The sequence below is a fragment of the Perognathus longimembris genome, unplaced genomic scaffold (genome assembly GCF_023159225.1).
Source record: "Perognathus longimembris pacificus isolate PPM17 unplaced genomic scaffold, ASM2315922v1 HiC_scaffold_5100, whole genome shotgun sequence".
Taxonomy (NCBI): Eukaryota; Metazoa; Chordata; class Mammalia; order Rodentia; family Heteromyidae; genus Perognathus; species Perognathus longimembris.
Window position 1 is genome coordinate 45,944 of NW_025960491.1, and position 25,832 is coordinate 71,775.

Consider the following 25,832-nt stretch of genomic DNA (forward strand, 5'->3'; position numbering starts at 1 on the left):
ACCACAGCCACCTCACGGCGCGTGGGGCCCTCCCGAGCCACGAGGGAACAAAGTCCCCGCTGCCAGCACGCGGCTTGGCCTTCCAGATGCAGACACCAGCCGGCCCAGGAAACTTAGAACCCATCCGTCCATCTATGCCCCAAATCTGACTCACAGTCCCTCGACAAGGCATGCGGACAGGAGGTTCTGCCGGGACCCCACTCACCCGGGCCACCACACGGCTGGCCGTTGTGCCGCTCACAGTTGACGTTGTCACACTCGCAGTACCGCCCAAAGATCTCCTTGTTGGGTTCGTCGCTGGTGTGGCACACACACTGCCCACAGATGCAGTCCCCCAACCCGGAGCACACGATGGAGCTGTTGTCATTCCGGCAGCTGCCCTCCAGCTCCTGGCTGCTCTTGCCCTGCGTCTGACACTCGCAGTTCTTCCCAATGTAGCCAGCATCACACCTGGGACGAGGGGGGCTGTCCTTAGGCCCTGCCCCGTGGTGGGGACACTTCCTGTCCTCAGGCCCTGCCCCATGGTGGGGACACTTCCTGTCCTCAGGGCCCTCCCCTGTGGTGGGGACACTTCCTGTCCTCAGGCCCTTCCCTGGGGAGGGGACACTTCCTGTCCTCAGGCCCTACCCAGGGTTGGGGACACTTCCTGTCCTCAGGCCCTCTCCCAGGGTGGGGACACTTCCTGTCCTCAGGCCCTCCCCTGTGGTGGGGACACTTCCTGTCCTCAGGGCCATCCCCCATGGTGGGGACATTTCCTGTCCTCAGGCCCTCCCCCGTGGTGGGGACACTTCCTGTCCTCAGGACCCTACCCTCAATGCGGACACTTCCTGTCCTCAGGCCCTACCCAGGGGTGGAGACACTTCCTGTCCTCAGGCCCTTCCCTGGGGAGGGGACACTTCCTGTCCTCAGGCCCTACCCAGGGTTGAGGACACTTCCTGTCCTCAGGACCCTACCCTGCGATGCGGACACTTCCTGTCCTCAGGCCCCTCCCCTGTGATAGGGACACTTCCTGTCCTCAGGGCCCTCCCCCATGGTGGGGACATTTCCTGTCCTCAGGCCCTCCCCTGTGGTGGGGACACTTCCTGTCCTCAGGACCCTACCCTGTGATGCGGACACTTCCTGTCCTCAGGCCCTACCCAGGGGTGGGGACACTTCCTGTCCTCAGGGCCCTCCCCCATGGTGGGGACATTTCCTGTCCTCAGGCCCTCCCCTGTGGTGGGGACACTTCCTGTCCTCAGGACCCTATCCTGCGATGGGGACACTTCCTGTCCTCAGGGCCCTCCCTAGGGGTGGGGACACTTCCTGTCCTCAGGACCCTACCCTGGGCTGGGGACACTTCCTGTCCTCACTCTCCCCCATGGTGGGGACACTTCCTGTCCTCACTCTCCCCCATGGTGGGGACACTTCCTGTCCTCAGGCCCCTACCCTGGGCTGGGGACACCTCCTGTCCTCAGGACCCTACCCTGGGCTGGGGACACCTCCTGTCCTCAGGACCCTAACCTGGGCTAGGGACACCACTCGTAGTGCGGACCCTTGCCCGCCTCACCTGCAGGCCCCGCACTCCAGGGAACCCTTGCCCCCGCAGAGCCCGCGGTCCTTCTTCTGGTCCCGGCACTGGCACTGGCACTGGGGGATGACCTGCACGGTCACCGTGTCTGTGAAGCCCAGGGCCCGGATGACAAACGACTGGTTCTGGGGGCACGTGGTGGCCGTGACCTTCACCCGGAAGGTGATCTGTGGGGGAGGGCAGGACACAATGGGGACGGGGAGCCAGGCCTTGCTCTGTGTTGTCCCCCACTCCGCGCAGCTGCACGCACCGAGGTGCAGTGCTCTGCACGCCCGGCAGCTGTCCCGAGCATGGCTGTCTGGAGCCCGTGTGCTGGCCCACTGCTGGGGTCTTGGACGGGGATGTGACCCTTTTGCTATTCCCACGTGATCCTCTGCTCCTCTCATTGTCAGTGGAGCCAAGTCCAGGGAGCCCTGACAGGCCTTCCAGCAGCTGGAAGCCCAGGCCCCGGTGGAGGCCAAGCCTATAGAGCCACGGTGGAGGCCAGGGCTCCTAAACCACGGTGGAGGCCAGGGCTCCTAAACCACGTTGGAGGCCAGGGCTCCTAATCCACGGTGGAGGCCAGGGCTCCAGGGCCACGGTGGAGGCCAGGGCTCCTAATCCACGGTGGAGGCCAGGGCTCCAGGGCCACGGTGGAGGCCAGGGCTCCTAATCCACGGTGGAGGCCAGGGCTCCAGGGCCACGGTGGAGGTCAGGCTTACAGGGCCACGGTGGAGGCCAGGGCTCCAGGGCCATGGTGGAGGCCAGGCTTACAGGGCCACGGTGGAGGCCAGGGCTCCAGGGCCACGGTGGAGGCCAGGCTTACAGGGCCACGGTGGAGGTCAGGGCTCCAGGGCCACGGTGGAGGCCAGGGCTCCAGGGCCACGGTGGAGGCCAGGGCTCCTAATCCACGGTGGAGGCCAGGGCTCCTAATCCACGGTGGAGGCCAGGGCTCCAGGGCCACGGTGGAGGTCAGGGCTCCAGGGCCACGGTGGAGGTCAGGGCTCCAGGGCCACGGTGGAGGTCAGGGCTCCAGGGCCACGGTGGAGGTCAGGGCTCCAGGGCCACGGTGGAGGCCAGGGCTCCAGGGCCACGGTGGAGGTCAGGGCTCCTGGGCCATGGTGGAGGTCAGGGCTCCTAATCCACGGTGGAGGTCAGGGCTCCTGGGCCACGGTGGAGGTCAGGGCTCCAGGGCCACGGTGGAGGTCAGGCTTACCGGGACGTTGATCTGCACACCGTCGCAGTCTCCTCTGGGCTGGCCGGTGAGAGACACCCCGTTACTGCAGAAGGAGTCATAGGTGACCTTCAGGGTGTCGGGGATGGAGCTGTGGTCCAGGAAGACGCGGGAGGACAGTTTCTGCAGGCAGAGGGGCCGTGCGTAGGGGTGAGAGGTCCCCAGAGCTCTCAGAACGCGGATCACGCTGGGGAGGTCTCCAGAGCACCCGGGCACCCCCTGGCGCTGGGGCCCTGCGCAGTGCCTGGCTCACCCCCACGGGCACCAGGGCCCTGGTCCCCGGGAGCAGCTCCGGGGGCCACAAGCCAGGGAGGAGGAGGAGGCCGCGAGTCCCTGCAGGGCTGTGTGGGGCGATGGAGGGAGGCGGGCACGCCAGGGGCGGCCCCTCCCACAGGCCTCTCTGCAGTGATCCCGGGGCCTCCCCCAGGGCAAAGCCTCTGCCCCACTCCTCCCTGTTGCGCAGTGGGCTGAGCCCCAAGGGAGGGCCGCATGGGGGTGGGGGCTGGGTGGCACACCCATGCCATGGAGGAGGGGACAGATTTGCTTTGTGTGACGTGGCCACCAGGCTGAGGAGATGAGGCTCTCCCCTCTCCCCTCCGTCCCTTCACTCCCCTCCCTCCCGTCCTCCTGCTGGCCCGCAGGGGGAGGCAGGGCTGGGGGCCAGCCCGGCGGCCGCTCACATTGTAGGCGTTCTTGATGAGCTGCACCACGTTGCTGGAGTCGTCAGACAGCTCCCCGACCGCCGACTTGGGGATGATCTCGGTCAGTTTCTGTCGAGTGAGAAGAGCAGGTGGGTGCAGCTAGCACCAGCCCCCCCCTTCACCCACCTGGGGGGGCTTGTGACATCCAGGGGCCTCCTGTGCCTAGGGGACGGCGTGTTAGTGCTTAAGTGTGAGCACACCACGGAGCACGTAGTCAGTGGCTGCAAAGCGTCCAACAGCCGGCTCTCAGGAAGGAAGCGGCCGCTGCTTGGCGTAAATGCTCCCCGGGGTCACTACCGAGCTGGCGATGTCCCTGATTGGGGACCCTTGCCTAGCTCACCAGGAACGGCATTCCCACCACGTCACCGGGACGGCATTCCCGCCACGTCACCGGGACGGCATTCCCGCCACGTCACCGGGACGGCATTCCCGCCACGTCACCGGGACGGCATTCCCGCCACGTCACCGGGACGGCATTCCCGCCACGTCACCGGGACGGCATTCCCGCCACGTCACCGGGACGGCATTCCCACCACGTCACCGGGGACGGCATTCCCACCAGGTCACCGGGGACGGCATTCCCGCCAGGTCACCGGGGACGGCATTCCCACCACGTCACCGGGGACGGCATTCCCACCACGTCACCGGGGACGGCATTCCCACCAGGTCACCAGGAACGGCATTCCCGCCATGTCACCGGGACGGCATTCCCGCCACGTCACCAGGACGGCATTCCCGCCACGTCACCGGGGGGACGGCATTCCCACCATGTCACCGGGACGGCATTCCCACCACGTCACCAGGACGGCATTCCCACCATGTCACCGGGACGGCATTCCCACCACGTCACCGGGGACGGCATTCCCGCCACGTCACCGGGGACGGCATTCCCACCACGTCACCGGGGACGGCATTCCCACCAGGTCACCAGGAACGGCATTCCCGCCATGTCACCGGGACGGCATTCCCGCCACGTCACCAGGACGGCATTCCCGCCACGTCACCGGGGGGACGGCATTCCCACCATGTCACCGGGACGGCATTCCCACCACGTCACCAGGACGGCATTCCCACCATGTCACCGGGACGGCATTCCCACCACGTCACCGGGGACGGCATTCCCGCCACGTCACCGGGGACGGCATTCCCACCACGTCACCGGGGACGGCATTCCCACCAGGTCACCAGGAACGGCATTCCCGCCATGTCACCGGGACGGCATTCCCGCCACGTCACCAGGACGGCATTCCCGCCACGTCACCGGGGGGACGGCATTCCCACCATGTCACCGGGACGGCATTCCCACCACGTCACCAGGACGGCATTCCCACCATGTCACCGGGACGGCATTCCCACCACGTCACCGGGGACGGCATTCCCGCCAGGTCACCGGGACGGCATTCCCACCACGTCACCGGAACGGCTTTCCCGCCACGTCACGGGGACGGCATTCCCGCCACGTCACCGGGACGGCATTCCCACCACGTCACCAGGGACGTCATTCCCACCACGTCACCGGGACGGCATTCCCGCCACGTCACCGGGACGGCATTCCCACCAGGTCACCGGGACGGCATTCCCGCCACGTCACCGGGGACGGCATTCCCGCCACGTCACGGGGACGGCATTCCCGCCACGTCACCGGGACGGCATTCCCGCCACGTCACCGGGACGGCATTCCCACCACGTCATGGGGATGGCATTCCCACCACGTCAGTGTGGCCCTCGCTCACCAGGAACAGCATTCCTGCCACTCCAGCTTTGGCAGGTAGAAATAACCCAAGGGGTACAGTTATCTGTAAAATGTGGCAAAACCTCCAGCAAGTGGCGAGTCCTGTGTGCTTCAATGACTGAGTGCATTTTAACAGTGACCGTGTTACACAGCTCCTGCAACAACCAGCAGCAGCGGACAGTCACGCTGCCCAGATGTGTCCCCAGAGGTGCGCCGGCCAGAGTCCCCCAATTACAGACAGTGCAGCCCCTCCCACACCCGCCCAGCCTGTGTTCAAGGGCTGAGTGCCATGAAGAGAGCCACCTCCCCCCTCCAGGGACAGGCCACTGCCTGCCTACCATGACTCCAAAGAATGGAGTCCAGTCCTCTCCGTGGAGCTCATGAGACCAGTACACAGAGGCCACGCCCAGGGGTCGCAAGCAGAGGCCACACCCTGGGGGTCATTCCCAGAGGCCACGCCCAGGGGTCACATGCAGGGGCCACACCCTGGGGGTCATTCACAGAGGCCACGCCCAGGGGTTATTCCCAGAGGCCACGCCCAGAGGTCACATGCAGGGGCCACACCCTGGGGGTCATTCCCAGAGGCCACGCCCAGGGGTCGCACGCAGGGGCCACACCCTGGGGCCACGCGCAGGGGTCATTCCCAGAGGCCACGCCCAGGGGCCGCACGCAGGGGCCACACCCTGGGGCCACGCCCAGGGGTCATTCCCAGAGGCCACGCCCAGGGGTTATTCCCAGAGGCCACGCCCAGAGGTCACATGCAGGGGCCACACCCTGGGGGTTATTCCCAGAGGCCACGCCCAGGGGTCACACGCAGGGGCCACACCCTGGGGCCACGCGCAGGGGTCATTCCTAGAGGCCACGCCCAGAGGTCACATGCAGGGGCCACACCCTGGGGCCACGCCCAGGGGTCATTCCCAGAGGCCACGCCCAGAGGTCACATGCAGGGGCCACACCCTGGGGCCACGCCCAGGGGTCATTCCCAGAGACCACGCCCAGGGTCGCACGCAGGGGTCCTCCCGCACGGAGGCCCCACCCAGGAGAGGTGGATTGGGGCTTTGTGCTCTTCAGTGCTGACGAGGACAGCAGTGGCGACAGAAGCAGGCAGGGCGGGGCCTCTGCCCGGAGTGCCGTTCAGTGTCTCCGTGAGGAGAACTCAGCCACGGGCAGCCACGCGGTGAGGTCGGCAGGCACAGTCACCTAGGCGCGTCAGGGACGCGCAGCCCTCTCAGGCGGCCATCACTGCCCTCAGAGGCCATCACTGCCCTCGGAGGCCGCAATGGGATGCTTGCCGAGAAACGGCCCAGGAGGTTTGGCTGCGCAAGAGCTGCGGCCTGGGGTTTCTGTCCAGAGACCTGCCGGCTCTGAAGAACGTGACACTACATTTTATGAACGGAATCACGGCCACTACCTTCCCTCGTCCGACGTACGCCCTCATCCGGCCTCATGCTCACCCCCTCGGCCGCCGCCATTGAAGGAGCCGGCTCAGGGAAGAAGGCACAGAGTTCCTCCCGCTCAGCAAATCCCTGCCGCGCAGTTAATCCACAGGCGTGGCCACCCGCAACTCCCACGTCCCAAAGGAAGGCGCGGCTGCTTCCTCCCCCAGGCACGGCGTCTGGCTGCTTCACAGCAGAGTGACTGGTGGTCTCAGAGCGAGGCCCTGCCCACGAGGCCCCTGCACAAATTCTACCCCACTGTGCCCCGACACGCGGGCTCTTCTGCCGTGCCTGACACCGTGGGAGATGTCGACACTCAAACTATGGGAGTAACAGACAAGGAAGCTTCCCCAAACGAGCAAGTCAGACCTGCAGAATTGCCACACTCCAGAAGAAAAACAGAACCGCTACCAGCAGAGCCTACGTCAGGACGATTCCGGGACTTCACACGGGGGGAGATTCCTGGGGGACTCCATACCCCAGCACAGCGCTGCGCAGAGCCCGGGCACCTCCCACACCACCGTCCTGGGGAGATTCCTGGGGGACTCCACACCCAAGCACAGCGCTGCGCAGAGCCCTCTCCCGAGGGCACCTCCCACACCACCGTCCTGGGGAGATTCCTGGGGGACTCCACACCCGAGCACAGTGCTGCGCAGAGCCCGGGCACCTCCCACACCACCGTCCTGGGGAGATTCCTGGGGGACTCCACACCCCAGCACAGTGCTGCGCAGAGCCCGGGCACCTCCCACACCACCGTCCTGCACAGTTCTGCACCGTCCAGCACGGTGGCCACGGCCGGCCGGCCGCCCACGCCCGCGCAGCAGCACGGGAAGCAGAAGTGTGACGCCCCGGCCGGCCCTGTCATCCTGCAGCGGCGCGGCCCGCCGCCCCCACCCACCCGGCGCCGGCGCCGCCCAGGAACCCACTCCCTTACCTCGTAGGTTTTTACCATCCTCTTGGTCACCGCGAAGATGGGCTGGATGTTGCTTTCTGCCAGTTTGTGTGCCAGCTGGCCCACGGATGGGTAGTCCTGGAGAGAGGAGACACCTGTCAGACAGTGCCTGGGGCGGAGAGCAAGCCTTCCAGTCACCTTGTGGAAGAAAGCAAGTGCCCAGGCCCCCTGCCCCAGCCGCGGGCAACGCGGGCCTGCACATCTGGTTTACGGTGGCATCTTCTCTAAATATGGTTTATAAATGCATGACGAAGTTGTGCAGGAAACTGGTTCCGTCCAAGCAGTTACCATATCCTGTATCGCCACGTGACACAGAATCCAGCATAAATAACCACTCTTGGTTTAAAGCCAGGCAGAGTGAAAGCAGCATCTGTGTGTGTGTGCGTGTATATACATGTATCTCCCCAGGCTTGAACTCAGGGCCTAGGCACTGTCCCTGAGCCTTTATTTTGCACAAGCCTAGTACTCTACCACTTGAGCCATGGCTCCACTTCTGGTTGTTTTTTTGTAGTTTATTGGAGACAAGAGTCTCACAGATGTCCCTGCCTGGGCTGGCTGTGAACTACCTCTTCAGATCTCAGCTTCCTGAGATCCCAGCTACCTAGCTAGGATTACAGGCATGAGGCGCTACTATGAGGCCTGAGAGCAGCATATTGAGGGTCCCATGCAGTGGACATGCCTGGGCTCCCCTGGGGGCCGCTCTGATGCTGCCCTGGCCACAGTGGCAGTGGTGTCTACTTGTATCCTGGGGACACTCGCAAGGCAGAGTCTCTTGGACATGGTGTCACACTGCCTGTCTGTGGTGGATCCCCTGTTCTCACCACCACCACTGCTCAGTTCTGGGTTCCTGGTGGGGAATCCTGTCTGTACCAGTTCTGCATTCCCTCGGAAGAGTGAGAGGCTGTCTGGGGATGGAGCCTGGGGCCTCCGCCCTCCCAGGGCTCCTGGTGTGAGAGACGGGATGGAGTCTAGAAGGGCAGCGGGCGGCAGTCCCTGTGCTGACGTTACAAGCCCCAGGCCTGAGGGGGAGGTTATGACGGCAGGACCCCCGCCATGAACTCCAGGCCCAGGGCCACCTCAGCCCACCCACCATCCTCTCCTTGCCTGAAGCTGGGTTCCCCGGACCCACACTGAGCACACTTGGGGCTTCTGGAAGTTTCTTAGTTTGGAAGGAGGTGTTAGGCTCTGGCGAGGTGACCTGGACGGGACATGCGTACAGAGCCTGCTCTCCGCTCTGCCCCTTGCTGCTCTCCAGCAGGCCCTAAGAGGCCGCCTGTGCTCCTCAGTGGCCCCGTCCGTCCCCATCCCCATCCCCATCCCCAGGGGAGCCCCGAGGGGCACTCACAAACTCATTGCTGCGTTTGTACATGTTGTCCTGCAGGTGGCAGCGCCCGTCATTGGGGGTCAGGATGGCTCCCAGCTTCCCGTCGCCCGCAAAGTGGAAGCCATCGTCCGTGGCATACACCAGCAGCCGCGTGACATTGCGCCAGCCGATCTCCTCCTGGAAGAAACGGGCCGGGTGTTACCAGCCTTGGCTTCCGCTGGGCCCTCTGGGAGCTGGGCCCTCTGGTCAGCAGCAGCCCACATCACACTGCTCCGACCCTGTGTTCTCACAGCTGGGAGGACAGGGAGAAAGGGACAGGACAGAGCATACAAAGTGTCCAAGCCGACAACCCCCAGCCTAACCCATGGGAGGGGGAGGGCTGGAACACAGGTCGCAGTCTAAAAGGAGGTGACTCTATATTAGCTCACCTACAGGACTGGATTAGCTCACCTACAGGACTGGATTAGCTCACCTCAAGACCTGGATTAGCTCATCTGCAGGCCTGGATTACCCACCTACAGGACTGGATTAGCTCACCTCAAGACCTGGATTAGCTCACCTGCAGGCCTGGATTAGCTCACCTCAAGACCTGGATTAGCCACCTGCAGGCCTGGATTAGCCACCTACAGGACTGGATTAGCTCACCTCAAGACCTGGATTAGCTCACCTGCAGACCTGGACTAGCTCACCTGCAGACCTGGACTAGCTCACCTGCAGACCTGGATTAGCTACCTACAGACCTGGATTAGCCACCTACAGACCAGAAATAGGTCCCTGAGAAGAAAAGTACTGCCATGGTGCAGAAACATCACCACATTGAGAAATGTCCACCACAGTGTGGAAAACTACAAGTGAAAGGAGGAGCCTGAGGACGCCTACAGGCAGTGCTGGAGCATCCCTGGAAAGGGCGTGTATGCAGGACGTGGGTCTCACAAACGCGCGTGACCTCACACGAATGGAAGGTACGTCCAGAACGTGAGCGCGGAGTGCCAGAGGCCCCAGGGAAGCTGCCAAGCCAGGGCCCGCACCAGGCTGTGTGTGGTCAGGAAGCCACGGTTACATCGATGTTAGTTACAAAGACAGCCCAGGACAGATGCAGGTGGGAGGTGGTGAGGACTTGGCGTTAGCATTTCCCTAGCCTCAGGTCCTCAGCTCCTCCCACTAGCCCCCAGACCCACCCATACCTCATGAGCCACTCCTACTCACTACCTACCTACTTCCCCTTTACCCCCAGAGAGAAGCTGCCACCTGGATAAGGGGCAGACGCCATGCAGCTCCCTCTCCCGTGGGAACTATGGACCCACTAATAAACCTCCTTATGGACCTTCTTCTCCTGCCTGTGATGATCTCCGCAGGGTCCTCTGGGATGGCCGGGACCTAGGCTTTCACTTGGGACATGGTGAGGACTTGGGACGTGGTGAGGAGAAGCTTGGCAGAGCCCCCACACCCCTGGCTGGGGAGCAAGGAAGGATGAAAGGCTTTGGAACCACAGGCCCTGCTCTCTGGTGGCCTGGCTCCCATGGACCTTTTGCAGAAGACATTAGACTTCAGAAGAGTCCTAGGAATCACTAGTTAACAATGAGACCTGCGACTAGGGGTCCCTATTCCCCGTCTCCCCGGCTCCTCGGCCTGGAGGCTGGCAGAGGGCTTCAGCCGGCAGGCAGGTGCTGCCCTCGAGGCCACACTGGCAGGCGCGGCCACGACAGAGCAGGCGGGGGGAGTCCCTGTGCCCGCCTGCCGTGGTTGCAAGGCCCAAGGCCGGCAGCCCCCCTCCCCCCACCCCGGTGCGCAGCAGTGTGGGGACGCCAGAGCACCCGGGCAGCCCTCACTCACCGAGCAAGCGGCCACTTGCATCATGGCGTCCAGCCCGCCTTCAGGGGCGTCCAGGTTCCCAGAAATGAACTGCTTCCCAACCTCCGTCTGGAACTGGTTGGAGTTGTCGGTCAGCTTGAGCACGTGCCGGAAGGCGAACGGGGCCTGGCACTGCTTCTCCTTGTTGGGACAGGGGTTCCTCAGCTTCTCGGGGTGCGTGTTGACAAATGGCAGCACCGTCTTATCCACGAAGGACCCAAAGCCTGAGGACACACGGCACAAGGCTGAGGAGGACGGGGGCGGCAGGGACACGGGGCAGGTGACCTTACCATCAGAGCACAAGGGAGAGAGCCAGCCCGGGTCCTCGGGCGCGTGTGAGTGCGCATGTGTGCACGTGTGCGAGTCATGCATGGGATCACGCACAGGTCTGAGCCCCCGTGTGTGCATGTAGCAGGAGTGTATGTGTGGCCTATCAATCACACATGGGTATCCACAGATGCAGTCTACACGTGTGGACATGACAGTGTGGACATGCATGGTCTTGTACATGTGGGCGTGTGTGAACTGTGCACACACCTACACCTACGTATGTCATGTGCAAAGGACTGAGCGTGACCATGCTTCCGTGTGGACATGACTGCGTACCGCCTGTGCATGCACACACGTGGCCTTGAACATGTGATCATAGCCACACATGCACACACGTGTGCCCAGGGTGGAACCAGCTACCCATGTGACTGGGAGAGCATTGCACACACATGTGCGACTGCGAATTACATGTGTATGTGTGCCTGCGACCCTGCACACAGAGAAGGAGGCAGAGCACCGTTTGGAGAGCAGCACCAGCTGGGGTTCCCTCGTTCTCGCCTCCCTGCCATGCTGGCGTACCCGGAGCCTGCACTCTGTGAACGCGTTGCTGGCCCCGACCGCGGCCCCCAGCCTGCAGAGGTGGCTACGGCCACTCCCCAAAGCCCATTCCGGGGCAGCCCAGCGTGTGCAGTGTTTCTTGAGCACATCAGAAACGGAAAGAGAAACGGGGCGAAGTGATGCTCACAGCTCAGGGTGGGTGACCATGCCTGGACTCCCCGCCTTCCTCGCCCACTTGTGGGGGTCCACACGTTTAGCCTTGCGCAGGAGGCTGCCCAGGGTGGTGGGCGGGGCCCGGGGCGGAACCAACCACCGGCAGCCGAGGGCCTCACCGATGCGGCCGGACTCCGTGATCTCGTTGAGGGCGCGCAGCAGGTCGCCCCCCAGCTTCTTGACGTTCATGAGGTCGTCCAGCATGGAGTAGGAGAGGTCCATGAGGTAGTACAGGTCAATGGGGTAGCCCTTGGCCCGCCGGAAGGTCACGTTGAACACGGCCGCTTGGCCTGTGGCGGGGTGGGTGGAGTGAGTACTCCGGGGGGGGGGGGCGGCGTGGGGGGGTGGAGTGAGCTCTCCTGGGGGTGGGTGGAGTGAGCTCTCCCGGGGTGGGGTGGGTGGAGAGAGCACTCCCGGGGTGGGTTGGGTGGAGTGAGCACTCCCAGGGTGGGGTGGGTGGAGTGAGCACTCCCAGGGTGGGGTGGGTGGAGTGAGCGCTCCCGGGGTGGGGTGGGTGGAGTGAGCACTGCCCAGGGTGGGTGGGTGGAGTGAGCACTCCCGGGGGTGGGTGGTGGGTGGAGTGAGCTCTCCCGGGGTGGGGTGGGTGGAGTGAGCACTCCCGGGGTGGGTGGTGGGTGGAGTGAGCACTCCCGGGGTGGGGTGGAGTGAGCTCTCCCGGGGTGGGTGGGTGGAGTGAGCACTCCCGGGGTGGGGTGGGTGGAGTGAGCGCTCCCGGGGTGGGGTGGGTGGAGTGAGCGCTCCCGGGGTGGGGTGGGGTGGAGTGAGCGCTCCCGGGGTGGGGTGGGTGGAGTGAGCACTGCCCAGGGTGGGTGGGTGGAGTGAGCACTCCCGGGGTGGGGTGGGTGGAGTGAGCACTCCCGGGGTGGGGTGGGTGGAGTGAGCGCTCCCGGGGTGGGTGGTGGGTGGAGAGAGCACTCCCGGGGTGGGTTGGGTGGAGTGAGCGCTCCCGGGGTGGGTGGTGGGTGGAGTGAGCACTCCCAGGGTGGGTGGGTGGAGTGAGCTCTCCTGGGGTGGGTGGTGGGTGGAGTGAGCACTCCTGGGGTAGGTGGAGTGAGCGCTCCCCAAGCCATGTTCTAGGCGCCTTGGGGCACGCTCCCCACCTGTTACAGCCTCCAAACTCTCCCTGACCCCTCTGTTCCCGATGGTCAGAGGGCCGGGTAGGACACGGGATGGCGAGGCAGACTGGCAATCAGCTCAGTCCGTGGACAAAAGGCCCCCTTGTGGTGGACCGTTGGCACTCCTCATCTCCCCACGTTTACCCTGAGGGAGGAGCCTTGGACGTGGGTCCTCTGGGGGGCCTCGGGTCACGAGGAAGTGTCCCCAAAGAACTGAGGCATGGAGAGAGCGCCGCCTCCCTTTCCTACCGAGTGTGGCCGCACTGTGCTGACTCCGTTTCCTTGCTGAGAAATGGCGTCTGCCCTGTGAGGTCAGGGGCAGAGGGGCCTGTGCCAGCTAGCTCAGGCAGGAGGGGCAGGCTCTGCCCCCCCACGAAGCTGCCCCCGGGCCCAGCACCGCCTGCCTGCTGTTGGCTCTTTGAATGTCCTTGCTTGTTTACTCTGACCTACATCGAACGAGCAAACCCTGACCCGGGCTCTCCAAGGGGCAGCGTCCCAGAGCCGCTCTGACACGGCCGTTTCCTAGCTGACTCCTCTGAGCCCCTCCCTGAAGCCGCCCCCGGCCTTCCCACATGGTAATGTGCCCGGATGTGGCTGGGCCACACTGACCTCAAGTGGCCTAGGAGGCCCCACCACCGCAGCCACTGGGTGCCAAGAGCAGAGCCTTCTGCTCCCCCTCCCTGCTGTCCCCCCCCCCCACCGCAGCTCCTCCTCCCCGCTGCTCCTCCTCCCCCCTGCTCTCCCCTCCTGCAGCCCAGCCCACAAGCGGCACTGGGGAGGGTGGCTCTCTGAAACAGATACTGAGTCTCAGGGCTGCTGGACACTCCTGGTTTCAAGGTCCCCAGGTTCTGGGCTGCAGGAGTTGTCACAGCTCGTGTGGGGACTTCTGTCAAGAGGACAGGGCCTTCTAAGGGCAGAGTAGAATGGTGTTTTCCCAATGCCATGCCTCAAAACACAGGCCTAAATGACAGGCCAGGCACTCGGCCACAGACAGCACAGAGGGGGGATTTCCCAGGAAGAACAGGGAGAGGAAGGGGGTGCTGCTGGAGTCAGCTTGAGCCACGGGGGTCCCCACAGCCCTCGGGCCTTACCTGGCTCTCCCGGACACGGGCCCAGGGGGTCGGCCCCGATCCCGGGGTGAGCCCACCCGACCCCCCCCCCCCCGGGCCGCCAAGCCTACCTGGCCGCAGGTGCAGGGTCACTTGCGGCGGGGACAGCTGTTTGCCGCCCCGCTGCCCCGTGTCCTGGGACTCGGCGAAGCTCTTGGGGTCCAGGATGTCGTCGGCCACGCAGCCCTTCTTCTGCAGATGTGCCCGGGTGTCACAGCGGATGGAGTCAGGCTCCCCTCGACCTGTGAAGTTCTGGGGGAGCGGGCCGGGGTTCAGGAGGAGGCCGCAGGGCCCAGCTGTGCCCTCCTCGTCGGCACCCAACCCCCTGGGGGGTGGGACGGCAGCCTTCTTGACCACGGCCCTCCTCCCCCCTCCCCCCGCCCTCCCCCCCACCCCCTACGGCCTCTGCCCAGCAGCAGGAGGGGCTCAGAGCCCACCGTCTGCAGCCCGAGGGTGGTCCACGAGGGGCAGCCGCGTCACCAGCACCACCCGGGCCTTTGAGGGTCCCATGGCAGGGCCTGTGTCCTCGGAGCTGATCCCACCCGGGGGACGCGTGCAAACCCTCTCCAGCCGTGTGGCCCCCCGGGGAGCCCCAGGAGCCCCGGGGCGGGACCTGAACTCGGGGCCCGGCGTCTTACCAGCATCTGACACCAGGCACAGCCAGGCCCCAACTGAATACAATCCCGGCAGGAGCTGACCTTGTACTTGGTGCATTCCTGGGACAGGGCTGAAGAGACGGGCAGGGTGAGCAGGGAGGGGGGCGGTTGCCCCACCCTCGCCACCCTCAAGGGCAGGTAGAGGAAGGGGAGGAGAAGGAGGAGGAGGAGAGGCAAGAGCAGCAGGAGGAGGAAGAGGAAAGGAGAGGGGAGGGGAGGAGGCCTGGGAGGGGACTTCAAGCCACGCCACATAGCTGAGTGGACACCCCAGGGGTAAGTACCCCCTGTTAAGTGAGGGACTGGGCCACACGTGGGATCTGCCCCTGCAGGAATGGTCTTTCCTCAGCCGCCAGGACTTGTATGGGAGGATGGAGATGCTCTGGGATGCTGACTGGGGACCCCACCCACGGAGCTGGCTCCACAGAACTCACCAGATCCTATCAGAAGCTGCCACAGCAGGGGGAGCAGGAAGAGGCGGCAGCGGGCTGTGTCCTGCGGAGGGAAAGGAGAGCGCTCTGGGCCCTGCACTGCGCAGGTGTGAGAACTGGGTGGAGCCCGCACAGGCCTGCCACTCCGAGTCCCTGTGTTGGGGGCCGTCCAGAGAGAGAGGGGAGCAGGGCCAGGAATAGCAGGCAGGGGGTTCCTGAGGGGTCCGGCAGCCCCCAGCCCGGCCCTGTCCATCCTGAGCACAGTGCTGGACCCAGGCCGCGCAGAGAAGCTTGGGTGCATAGAGTCTATGAGTCCTGTCCTTGCTCCCCAAATCGGCACATGTGCCCTGGCTCTGTAGTGGGGGCCTCCCCGGGATTCAAGACCGCAGAGGCTCCACGGGGCCCCTGACCCTGCCCATTTCAGGTGTCTTGTTCCTTCCTCCGAAAGATTACAGTCACGGCCAGGAGCTGTCAAAACAGCCCTCAGTCCTTCCTGTTTGGGCAGAAGGAGAACTCTCCAGGCTTCTGGTTCAAAGAGGCAGGTGGTTTTGGTTTACCAGCACCAAAAATGTTGCTGAAGTCCTCATCTCCATGTCCCACAATCCACCACTGCTGAAGCCCCCATCTCCACGTCCCATGATCCACCACTGCTGAAGTCCCCATCTCCACGTCCCATAATCCACCATTGCTAAAGCCCTCACCTCCATATCCCAGGATCCACCACTGCTGAAGCCCTCATCTCCATATCCCACAATCCACCACTGCTGAAGCCCTCATCTCCATAACCCATAATCCACCACTGCTGAAGCCCTCATCTCCATATCCCACAATCCACCACTGCTGAAGCCATCCATCTCCACATCCCATGATCCACCACTGCTGAAGCCATCTATCTCCACGTCCCACAATCCACCACTGCTGAAGTCCTCATCTCCATGTCCCACAATCCACCACTGCTGAAGCCCTTATCTCCACATCCCACAATCCACCACTGCTGAAGCTCTCATCTCCACGTCCCATGATCCACCACTGCTGAAGTCCTCATCTCCATATCCCACAATCCACCACTGCTGAAGCCCTCATCTCCACATCCCACAATCCACCACTGCTGAAGCCATCTATCTCCACGTCCCATGATCCACCATTGCTGAGGCCTCATCTCCACATCCCATAATCCACCACTGCTGAAGCCCTCAACTCCATGTCCCACAATCCACCACTGCTGAGGCCTCATCTCCTGGTCCCAGGGACTCAAGTTGCACTGGAACTTTCTTTTTTCTTTTCTTTTTTTTATTTTGTTTTATTTTCAAGTAAAAAGATGGATTTATTGGGGAAGTAAAAAGCGAACTGACCGGCCAGGGTCGCAGCTCAGACTCGGGAGCTGAAACTGTGATGGTAAAAAGCAGGCTGGCAGCCCAGACCTGGGGTCTGGGACGTCACAAGCCAGGCCACGCTTGGGGTGAGGTTATAAAGGCAAATACCACACGGTCAAGCCTGCCCCACACAGAGCATCCCAGGTCACACACAGGTGGCCAATGGAGTTACAACCTGCCACATCTTATCTGTTTGAACCAACCTATCATTCTAGTTAGAACTGCCGTGGATTTGGTGGGTCCCCATATGCAGGTGGATACGGCTACTCATGGGGGCCGGGGGAAGGCTGCTCCTTGATGGGAGGGCACAGGTTTATCCTTGAACGTTCGCAGCTCAGGTGGTCAAGCGGTTTACATATCTTATCACAGCTAAGGGAACCTTCCCTGGACAGGGCAGGGCCCTCAGCTCTGAAGCTCAGGGGCAGGAGAGATAGTGGAGATGGACCCAGCTTCTGCTTTCTTTAAGTACTCTGAGATGGAGTCAATCTGACACCCCTCAACAGCCAATGATGGCGCTGACCAGATCTGACCTCCATATTACAGTCCCTCCTTTTTAATTTTTTTTCTTGTACATGAAAATCAAATCATTGATTTCTCTTCTGGAGAGCTTAGTCTTGCCTGGACTGTAAAGTGACTCCACCCACAGGCTGCTGGGGAGAGCAAGGATGAGACGAGAGCCAGTCTGATGGGTCTGCTGCTCTTAAGCTTGCACCCAGGAAGAAACAGGTTATCTGTGAGGTCCACCCCCAGGAGGGCTGCAGGTGTTCTCACCTGTTTAAGTCGCCATCCAGTTCCCTAGGTAACAGGCACACCTGGAGGCATTGCCTCCCTCCCTTCTCCGAGGTCACACCCTAATCCACCTGCACACACTCCAATACACTTGGACACACCTTCCACCCCAGGCATCGTCTGGGAGTGACCCTCTAGCCTGCCACCCATGCTTTCCAATTTCCTTAATAGAGCTGGTCAACTCCAGTCAACTCAGAGGAGCGGGAAAGTTACCACAGAAGGTCCCCCCAAAATCTTAGCTTCAGCAGATCCAAAGTGGTCTTCCAGAAGGAATCAGCTGCAGGTGATGGGAGTCCCAGATGCTTTTACCACGGTAGGGTGCGCCGGAACTTTCTGCTGCAGTGCTGGAGGCCACAAGAGGGTCTCTTGACCCCACATTTGACACAGAGGCCCTGTCCTCAGGACTCACACACTGGTTTTCCAAGTCTAGACCCCTTCTGAGGCCGCAGCGGCTCTGAGCGGAGAGCAGGAGGCCGCAGTCCCAGAGCAGCCACACCACAGCAGGTGTGTGGTAGAGAAAGTCAACTGTGCTGCGTGCTCTCTCCTGCAGCCACACACCGGGGCTCCCTCATGGGGAAACTGAGGCCCCAGGCCACAGCAAGACACAGAACCGCTGTCCTGTTTGCCTGCACCCCAGAGGGAGGGCAGCGTGGCTTGGTTACGAGATCACCCCACAGAGCGCAGAGGCTGGCCCCGACCACAGGAAGCAGGAGGCAAGCAGCCGTCTCCTCCTCCGTGCTGCCACTCTGCTTCGTCCTGGGAGTCTCGCCCTGGCCCCTGTCTCCTGTCTCCTGTAGCTGAGCCCAGACGGTGGCAGCTGGGAGCCGCTAGGGCAGGTGGATGACGGCCAAGCTCCGGAGGCGAGGCAGAGCCCCGGCCTGTGACAGGGCTGGGTCTTGGCAGCCAGCGTGACCCTCCGCGGGGGAAGCGGAGGGTGACCGCCCACCCCACCAGTCAGGGGCTGCTGGCTCTCAGAGGTGAGGGCTTCACCCAGAGCTGGGCACGGAGGCCCCGGCGAGCAAAGCCCTTCTGCTGGGTGAGTGGAGGACATCGGTCGGTGCTCAGTGCCTGGCAGGGGCAGGTGGCCACCACGGAGGCGCCTTGCTGCCACCATCCCCCACCCCCCCCAAGGCTACCCTGGCAGAGTGGGCAGAGCGAGGGCGGGGAGACTGCCACTTCTCTGCCCAGCCGGGCCTGGCCTGGCGGGCTCTGACCTGGGCAGGGGAGATGGCTGCCCCTGCCCTCCTGCCCCCCTGCCCCTGTCCCCCCGCGGCATGGGCATTGTCTTCTCCAGGCCCTGGGCTTCAGGGGGGCTCTGTGGAGACAGGGTGGGTTCCCTCACCCATGTGTATGTGTATGGTGGACACCTTGGGTAGAGATGCTAGAGACCTCAGCCCCAGTGGCCACCCCAGCCCCCTTGGCCTGACCCTCTGAACGCTCCGCGAGAGCCACCCTCGAACCGACCTTCCTCGCAGGGAATGCTGGTGCCCCCTCAGGAAGCAGCGAAGGGCACCAAGTCCCTTGGCTGTGCCTCGGAGACACCCCCCCCCGCCAGGCACTGGGGTGCCTCCCACCTTGGTAACAGATGAGATAAAGAGGGAACACGCAAAGAGAAGCAAAAAGAAGAGACGGCAGGAGGGGGTAAAACGCAGGTGTCTTGATAACAGTTGCCCGAGTCACATCCGGTCAGAACTGTCACAAAGGCTTTGCCGAGGTGCTAGAGTTGCAAAACTCTACCTCAGTCTATCTTCAGAGCACTGAGTCACAGCCCGGACCCACCTGGCCCCGGGGCCCCCTCGGTGCTGCCCGGGGGCTGCTGGGCTCCCTGGGCCAGGTGCTCAGATTGAGCAGGGGACGATGGCACCGGCACTGGAGGGGGGGAGAAGAGGAAGCAAACCCGCCTCCAAAGCGAGCCTCAGGTAGGGAAAGCGAACGGCTATGAGAGGGTGACAGAGGCCTGGAGGAGGGGAGAAGAGGAAGCAAACGGCTGTGACGAGGGTCAAAGCGGCCTCGGATGCAGCCATCTCAGCCTGACACATACAGAAAAGAACCAGGGGGAGCAAGGTGACTCAGGAAAACGCTTGACCGCACAAGAGCGAACTTTCCCAAGTGTCCTTGAGGCACTGAAAGTTTCAAGGGTCACAGTGCCTGACCGATGGAACTAAACGCTTCCTTCAAGGTGAATTTGGAAACACTCCCAGAACCACTGTCACGTCCAAGGGGAAGTGACACCCTCCACACCGGCGTGCGGCACAGGGGTGGCCCCGCAAGACCTCCCGGTGGAGCCTCAAAGCCCAGCCCGCAGGGCTTTCACTCGGCACCAATGAGTTGTATGAATGTAATTTCAGCACATAAAACCAAGAAATAGGAGACAATGTTTCTCAGAGCAGGGAAATCTGAGTGTAAAAACGAAGGGGAAAACACCAAGAAAGGAGGCTAAAAAGAACAAGTTCCAGCCAAGGGCAGCGGCTCACCCCTGCCATCCCAGTTACTCAGGAGGCCGAGATCAGGAGGTACCCACTTGAGGACAGCTAGAGCAAAAAGGGCAAGACCCTCATCTTCACCAACAAGCTGGGTACGGTAGCATGTACCCAGCTACAAAGAAGGCATGGATGGACAGGGAGGCCGAAGTCCAGAACAGCCCTAGACAAAAAACGTTATTAGAAAAAGAACAAAAACCAAAGGGCTAGGACATTGCTTAAGTGGTAGAGTACCTGCCTGTCAAGTGCAAGGTCTGGAGTTCAAACCCTAGTACTGCCAAAAAAAAAAAAAAAAAAGGGTAACCGTCACTGAGAAAAGGCCACTGTCAGAACAGATCATTCACAAAAGCAGAAGACCTCTGGTTAGCCTGCCTGAGCAGCCCAGACCCCAACCCTGCCCTGTCCCCACCTAGCTTCTAGTCATGAGCTGCTGTGACGAAGGCCCAGGCCACACAGCACGGGGGTCAAGGTGGTTCCTGGCAGTGGGCAGGGGTCCCGCAGAGGCAGGGCTGGGCATCGTGGCCACCCTTTGCCTTGGGTCCTCTGTGGGCCATTCTTGTGCCCTGTTCTGCTAGGGGCCAGGCCTGAGATACTCGGCCCAATGCCCAATGTGCACAGCCAGGACAGAGCAGGCCCTGGGGCTCATGTCAGGCCACTGTCAGCGCCAAGGTGCTCACACTTCCGCCCTGCTGTCTGGGGAGTCTGGACAGTCACTCCTACCGCTGTTTCTCCCCTTGTCGTGTAATGGTAAATTTCATTTCAGTGTGACTGGGCCATAATGTCCTGGTAATGGCTCAAATATCCCTGAAGTTGGGCGTCACTGTGCAGGTGTTTCCAGAGATCACCATCTAAGCCAGTAGCTCTGACCAACACAGCTTGTCTTGCCCCTGTCAGTGAGGGGCACGCCTCGAGCGGGTTTGACTACACAGACCCGGGATGAGGCTCCGCTTCCGAGGGCAGGCTAAGGGCTAAAGAACAGCACTATGGACAGAGATGGGGGGAGAGCCGTGACTTCCACCCAAGCTGCTGTGTGTTTCTGCAGCCGTGGGTGCCCCCTCCCTGGATCTCATGTGGTTCCTCTCTCAGGCCTGGGCTCATGCGGAAGCCAAGTCTCTTGGAACTCTGACTTGGTTCCTGTTGCCTTGACCACTGTGTGGATGGGCAACCCAGACCCCCTGGTCCTCGGAGGAGGAAGCCTGAGCAGGGCAGAGGTCTGTGAGGGCCACACCAAGTTATCTCTGGGGTCTGGCCTGGCCTCCGTCCTCACCTCTCTGGGGCCTGCTTCTTCACCAAGAGGCTGCTCTGACTGACCACTGGGAGACTGGACGCCGTCCCTGTCCAATGAGGACGTTCTGAGAACACAGGCGAACACTCCCCTAAGCCTGTCACCTGCAGAGCCCCCCCCCCGCCCCCAAGTGGAAGCGTGGTCCCCTGTGGGGTCTCCAACTGTCCCTTCAAAGGAAGTGAGTAAGAGCTATGTTTGATTTCAGAGGCGAATGGAGTTCCCACGGCTGACCAGCTCACCCTCCCATTGCATGGATGGGGGGGGGCATGGTGCGTCCCCGAGAGGCCAGAGGCCTCTTGCATATGTCTCCCTCGTACTCCCAGTGAGCAGCAGGCAGTGTGCAGCCTCCTGGGGAGGTGGGGGGGGGGAGTTCTCACTCAGGGCTCCTGCGCTAGGCTGCCCAAAGGCAGGGTGCTGCCGAATGCTTGGCTGAACAAGACTGGGGGTGAGGGGGTGGGGGCAGGAAGCTGGGTTTTTCCATCCCCATCTGTGGCCCTCCCACTGGGGAAGAGGCCACGGTGGCCTGACCCTGCAAGCTCGTCCTGGGCACCTCCACCAATCGGCCTCGGCATGCCCTGCTGGGAGCAGGACTCCACCTGCTGAGCTGAGCAAAGGGTGCCCAGCACCCTCCGGAGGCCTGGGCTCTGAAACCATTCGTCCTGTGGCCTTGGAGCTCTTTGACTGGATGTGCGGCCACGCTGGGCCCAGGGGCCGGGTGGCACAAGTCCTGGAGCCAGCAGAGGCTGGGGCACATGGGAGACGGTCCCTTCGGGAGGTGCAAAGGTCTCCAGTGGCTCCACTACAAAGCAGCCACGCCACAATCCACCCCTCTGCATCCCCCCCAGCCCTGCTCATCCTCCTCCCTCCCGAGCGGGACCAGCCGCCCCGCTCACCGCCCTCCACGGCAGGCAGGCCTCCCTGCACCTTTCCTTCACCCGCAGCGTGCCCAGGGCCCCCACCGCCCTCATCCCCGACCAGAGCGGCCCCCTCCCCGCCCCGGGCCCCATGCAGCGCCACGGAGGGAGGGGCTCGGGCCCCTTTCCACAGATGCCCGGCTCTGGGAGGCTCTTCCAGCGCCTCTCCTCACGGAGTCTCGGTAGTTGAGGGAGGGTCTAGGATGAACCTTTTCTGACGGACCGGCGCTGCTGGGGACACGGGGGGGGGGGCACCAAGGCCCACTCCGGGGCCGACTCCGTGGGGGACGCCCGGGGCTGAGGGGGCCCCGGTGAGAGCCATCGTGGACATGGGGACCTGTACTCACCCGACTCGGCATCTCGGAGCCTCGGTGTCAGGCCGGGCTGACAGGGGCTGTGCCTGCTCCCAGCAGGCTCTGTGGTCTCCTCTTGAAGACACAGATGAGCCGGATGCTTCCTGTTCAGTCAGCTCCTCAGAGGAAGTGGTGACAAGCATCTGGTTGCCCCATAGGCGAGTCTCGCCCAACCCCTCTGCTCCTGGCCCCGGAGGCAGGTTGTAGAGAAGCCCCGCCGGTGGGGCGGGGCCTGCCGCAGGAGGGCGGGGGCTGCCGCCGAGGGGAGGGGCCTGCCGCCGAGGGGTGGGGCCTGCCGCCGCGACCCGCTTCCACCGTGGGAAGTAGGAGAGCTCGAGATGGAGTGGCAACTTCTAGACGGCCGTCCGGTGACACCGGCTCTCCCCGCCCAGGGCGGGCTGCGGGGAGCGCCGCACAGCTGCAGGAGCTCTCTCAGACCGCGGGGCCCATGCTTCTCCAGAGGCTCCAGGCGGCAGGTGGGCGCTGATCGCAGAGCCGCAGGCCAGAGCGGCGCTGGGAGCCTGCACGTGGACGTCACTGAGCGAGCACGTGGGCAGCGCCGGAAGTGGGCAGGTGACCATGTCGGGAGCGAGCGTGTAGACAGCGCCGGAAATGAAGAGCGTCGGAGCGAGCACGTGGGCAGCGCCGGAAGTGGGCAGGTGACAACGTCAGGAGTGAGCACATGGCAGCGCCGGAAGTGGGCAGGTGACCATGTCGGGAGCGAGCGTGTGGACAGCGCCGGAAGTGAAGAGCGTCGGAGCGAGCACGTGGGCAGCGCCGGAAGTGGGCAGGTGAACAGCGTCGGGAGCGAGCGCATGGGCAGCACCGGAAGTGGGCAGGTGACAACATCAGGAGTGAGCACATGGCAGTGCCGGAAGTGGGCAGGTGAACAGTGTCGGGAGCGAGCAGGTGGGCAGCACCGGAAGTGGGCAGGTGAACAGTGTCCGGAGCGAGTGCGTGGGCAGCGCCGGAAGTGGGCAGGTGAACAGCGTCGGGAACGAGCATGTGGGCAGCGCCGGAAGTGGGCAGGTGAACAACGTCGGGAGCGAGCGAGTGGACAGCGCCGGAAGTGGGCAGGTGAACAACGTCGGGAGCGAGCACGTGGACAGTGCCGGAAGTGGGCAGGTGAACAGCGTCGGGAGCGAGCGCGTGGGCAGCACCGGAAGTGGGCAGGTGAACAGCGTCCGGAACGAGCATGTGGACAGCGCCGGAAGTGGGCAGGTGAACAGCGTCGGGAGCAAGCGCATGGGCAGAACCGGAAGTGGGCAGGTGACAACGTCAGGAGTGAGTACATGGCAGCGCCAGAAGTGGGCAGGTGAGCAGTGTCGGGAGCGAGCAGGTGGGCAGCACCGGAAGTGGGCAGGTGAACAGTGTCCGGAGCGAGTGCGTGGGCAGCGCCGGAAGTGGGCAGGTGAGAAGTGGACAGGTGAACAGAGTCGGGAGGGAGCAGGTGGGGAGCGCCGGAAGTGGGCAGGTGAGAAATGGACAGGTGAACAGTGTCGGGAGCGAGCGCGTGGGCAGCGCCGGAAGTGGGCAGGTGAACAGCGTCGGGAGCGAGCGCGTGGGCAGCGCCGGAAGTGGGCAGGTGAACAGCGTCGGGAGCGAGCGCGTGGGCAGCGCCGGAAGTGGGCAGGTGAACAGCGTCGGGAGCGAGCGCGTGGGCAGCGCCGGAAGTGGGCAGGTGAACAGCGTCGGGAGCGAGCGCGTGGGCAGCGCCGGAAGTGGGCAGGTGAACAGCGTCGGGAGCGAGCGCGTGGGCAGCGCCGGAAGTGGGCAGGTGAACAGCGTCGGGAGCGAGCGCGTGGGCAGCGCCGGAAGTGGGCAGGTGAACAGCGTCGGGAGCGAGCGCGTGGACAGCACCGGAAGTGGGCAGGTGAACAGCGTCGGGAGCGAGCGCGTGGACTGGAAGCAGCCAGGTTGGTTGCTGTGAAGCCAGGCTGACCTGGAGGCCGAGCTTGGGAGGCCGAGCTTGGAGGCCGGGCTTGGGAGGCCGGGCTTGGGAGCCCGCGGCGGGGACAGGGGAGGCAGAAGCGCGCCAGCAGCGGCGCAGCCGAGCCCGCCGTGACGGGAAGGACCTGCTGAGGACGAGGAGCCCAGGTGTCCGAAGGCGGGGGCGGGTGTGGGGAAGAGGGTGGGCGGTGGCCCCGGTGAAGACCCACACCCAGGCCCGAGGCGTGGCTCGAGTGGCAGAGCGCTGGCGGAGCAGCCCCGGGGTGGGGGCCGAGGGAGGGCAGGCGCAGGGCTGCGCGCTCCGAAATGGTGCGGGCGAGGGTGCGGCCCGGCCGGCGAGCAGACGGCAGAAGGCCGAGTCCACAATGACCGGCTTTTCCCAACAACGGCAAAATAGGAGCGATCTGAAGCAAAAGGTGGGAGCGGGCCTGGGCTGGCCGGGCGTGAAGAAGACCTCGGGGAATACGCCAAACATCCCAGGAAAGGGGCAAAACGAGTTCCAAGTCGAAGTGTCTGTCAAGAGGCCTTGTAGAAAGCAAGGAAGAGGGAAGGACCGAGTGAGAAGGCCTCTACCCCTATCCCCTCACCCCACCCCACCCCCGCACTGGGCTGCAGACGGGTGAAGTAGACAGAGCCACCCTTCTCTAGGAACTGCGTCCTTGGGCAAGGCCATTTTGCCTGACTGTGGATAGGTGAGGCTGTCCACTGGAACGTGGGCTTCCCCGGACCAGGCGGGGCTGTCTGAACCCATCACAGGAAGCCCAAAAGGTAACTTGGAAATGACACACCTGGCCTGGAGTTGATGTCATCCCCACCTGCCCTTTGCCTCTTTAATTAATGGCCCGTGTGTGTGTGTGTGTCCATGTGTGTGTCACCCAGCTTGAATAAAACTCAGGGTTTCCCCTACCTTGAGATCCAAACTTCTTTCTGGCCCTAGCCTGGTTTGGGTCACTGGCAATGAATTCCTTTATTCTCTCTAAAAAGTGCTCTTGATCTCTGCTGGGCTGCGTTGCTGCCGCCCGTGGCCACTGACAGCACAGGAACACACCAGGTCTGTGCACAGGTTTCTAGTGAAGCGGTCCCCATGAAATAAAAGGATGGCAGCCTAATAAAAATAATGATTCTTAACTGTAGAAATAGTGGTTATTAACTGTCAGCGTGTAGGAAAAACAAGGGACTGGGGAGCAGTATTCCAAATGACCAAATAAGTAAACTCTGGGTTGGAGAAAATCCCACAACTCAAATAACAAATTTCCAGATTTAAAGGGCATGATTCAGGCTGTGATCTCAGCTGCTCAGGGGTCTGAGATTTGAAGGATCATGAGCAAAAAAAAAAAAAAAAAAAAAGTTCACAAGACTCTATTGCTAATTTACCAGCAGGAAGCTGGGTTGGAGGTGTGGTTCAAGTGGTAGAGCACCAGTGGAGAAAGCAGGCTAAACAAGTGGGAGGCCCTGAGTTCTAAGATCTCATGTCGCCAAGTGAAAGGGGGAGGTGTGAAGGCGAGATGACCAGCTGGGCCCAGAGATTTAAGAGATAAAAAG

General features: G+C 62.9%; 1 protein-coding gene across 2 annotated transcripts in view; it reads right to left on the reverse strand.

The window, feature by feature from the left end:
- The window catches only part of LOC125345006 (integrin beta-2-like), a 29,084-nt gene extending 6,580 nt beyond the window's left edge, over window positions 1–22,504 (reverse strand). The window contains exons 1-12 of one of the 2 annotated variants that reach the window (XR_007209689.1): window positions 22,335–22,504; window positions 15,150–15,210; window positions 14,701–14,789; window positions 14,134–14,314; window positions 11,937–12,107; window positions 10,759–11,000; window positions 8,947–9,102; window positions 7,584–7,679; window positions 3,461–3,550; window positions 2,763–2,903; window positions 1,547–1,734; window positions 206–450 (exon numbers count right to left, since the gene is read on the reverse strand). Coding sequence is in view for 1 of the 2 variants with exons in the window: in XM_048337265.1 (XP_048193222.1) it covers window positions 206–450; window positions 1,547–1,734; window positions 2,763–2,903; window positions 3,461–3,550; window positions 7,584–7,679; window positions 8,947–9,102; window positions 10,759–11,000; window positions 11,937–12,107; window positions 14,134–14,314; window positions 14,701–14,789; window positions 15,150–15,210; window positions 22,335–22,346 (1,672 nt within the window). In the remaining variant the exon portion in view is untranslated. The remainder of the gene's footprint in view (window positions 1–205; window positions 451–1,546; window positions 1,735–2,762; window positions 2,904–3,460; window positions 3,551–7,583; window positions 7,680–8,946; window positions 9,103–10,758; window positions 11,001–11,936; window positions 12,108–14,133; window positions 14,315–14,700; window positions 14,790–15,149; window positions 15,211–22,334) is intronic. The other variant, XM_048337265.1, reaches the window with a different exon arrangement.
- Between the last annotated feature and the right edge of the window lie 3,328 nt (window positions 22,505–25,832).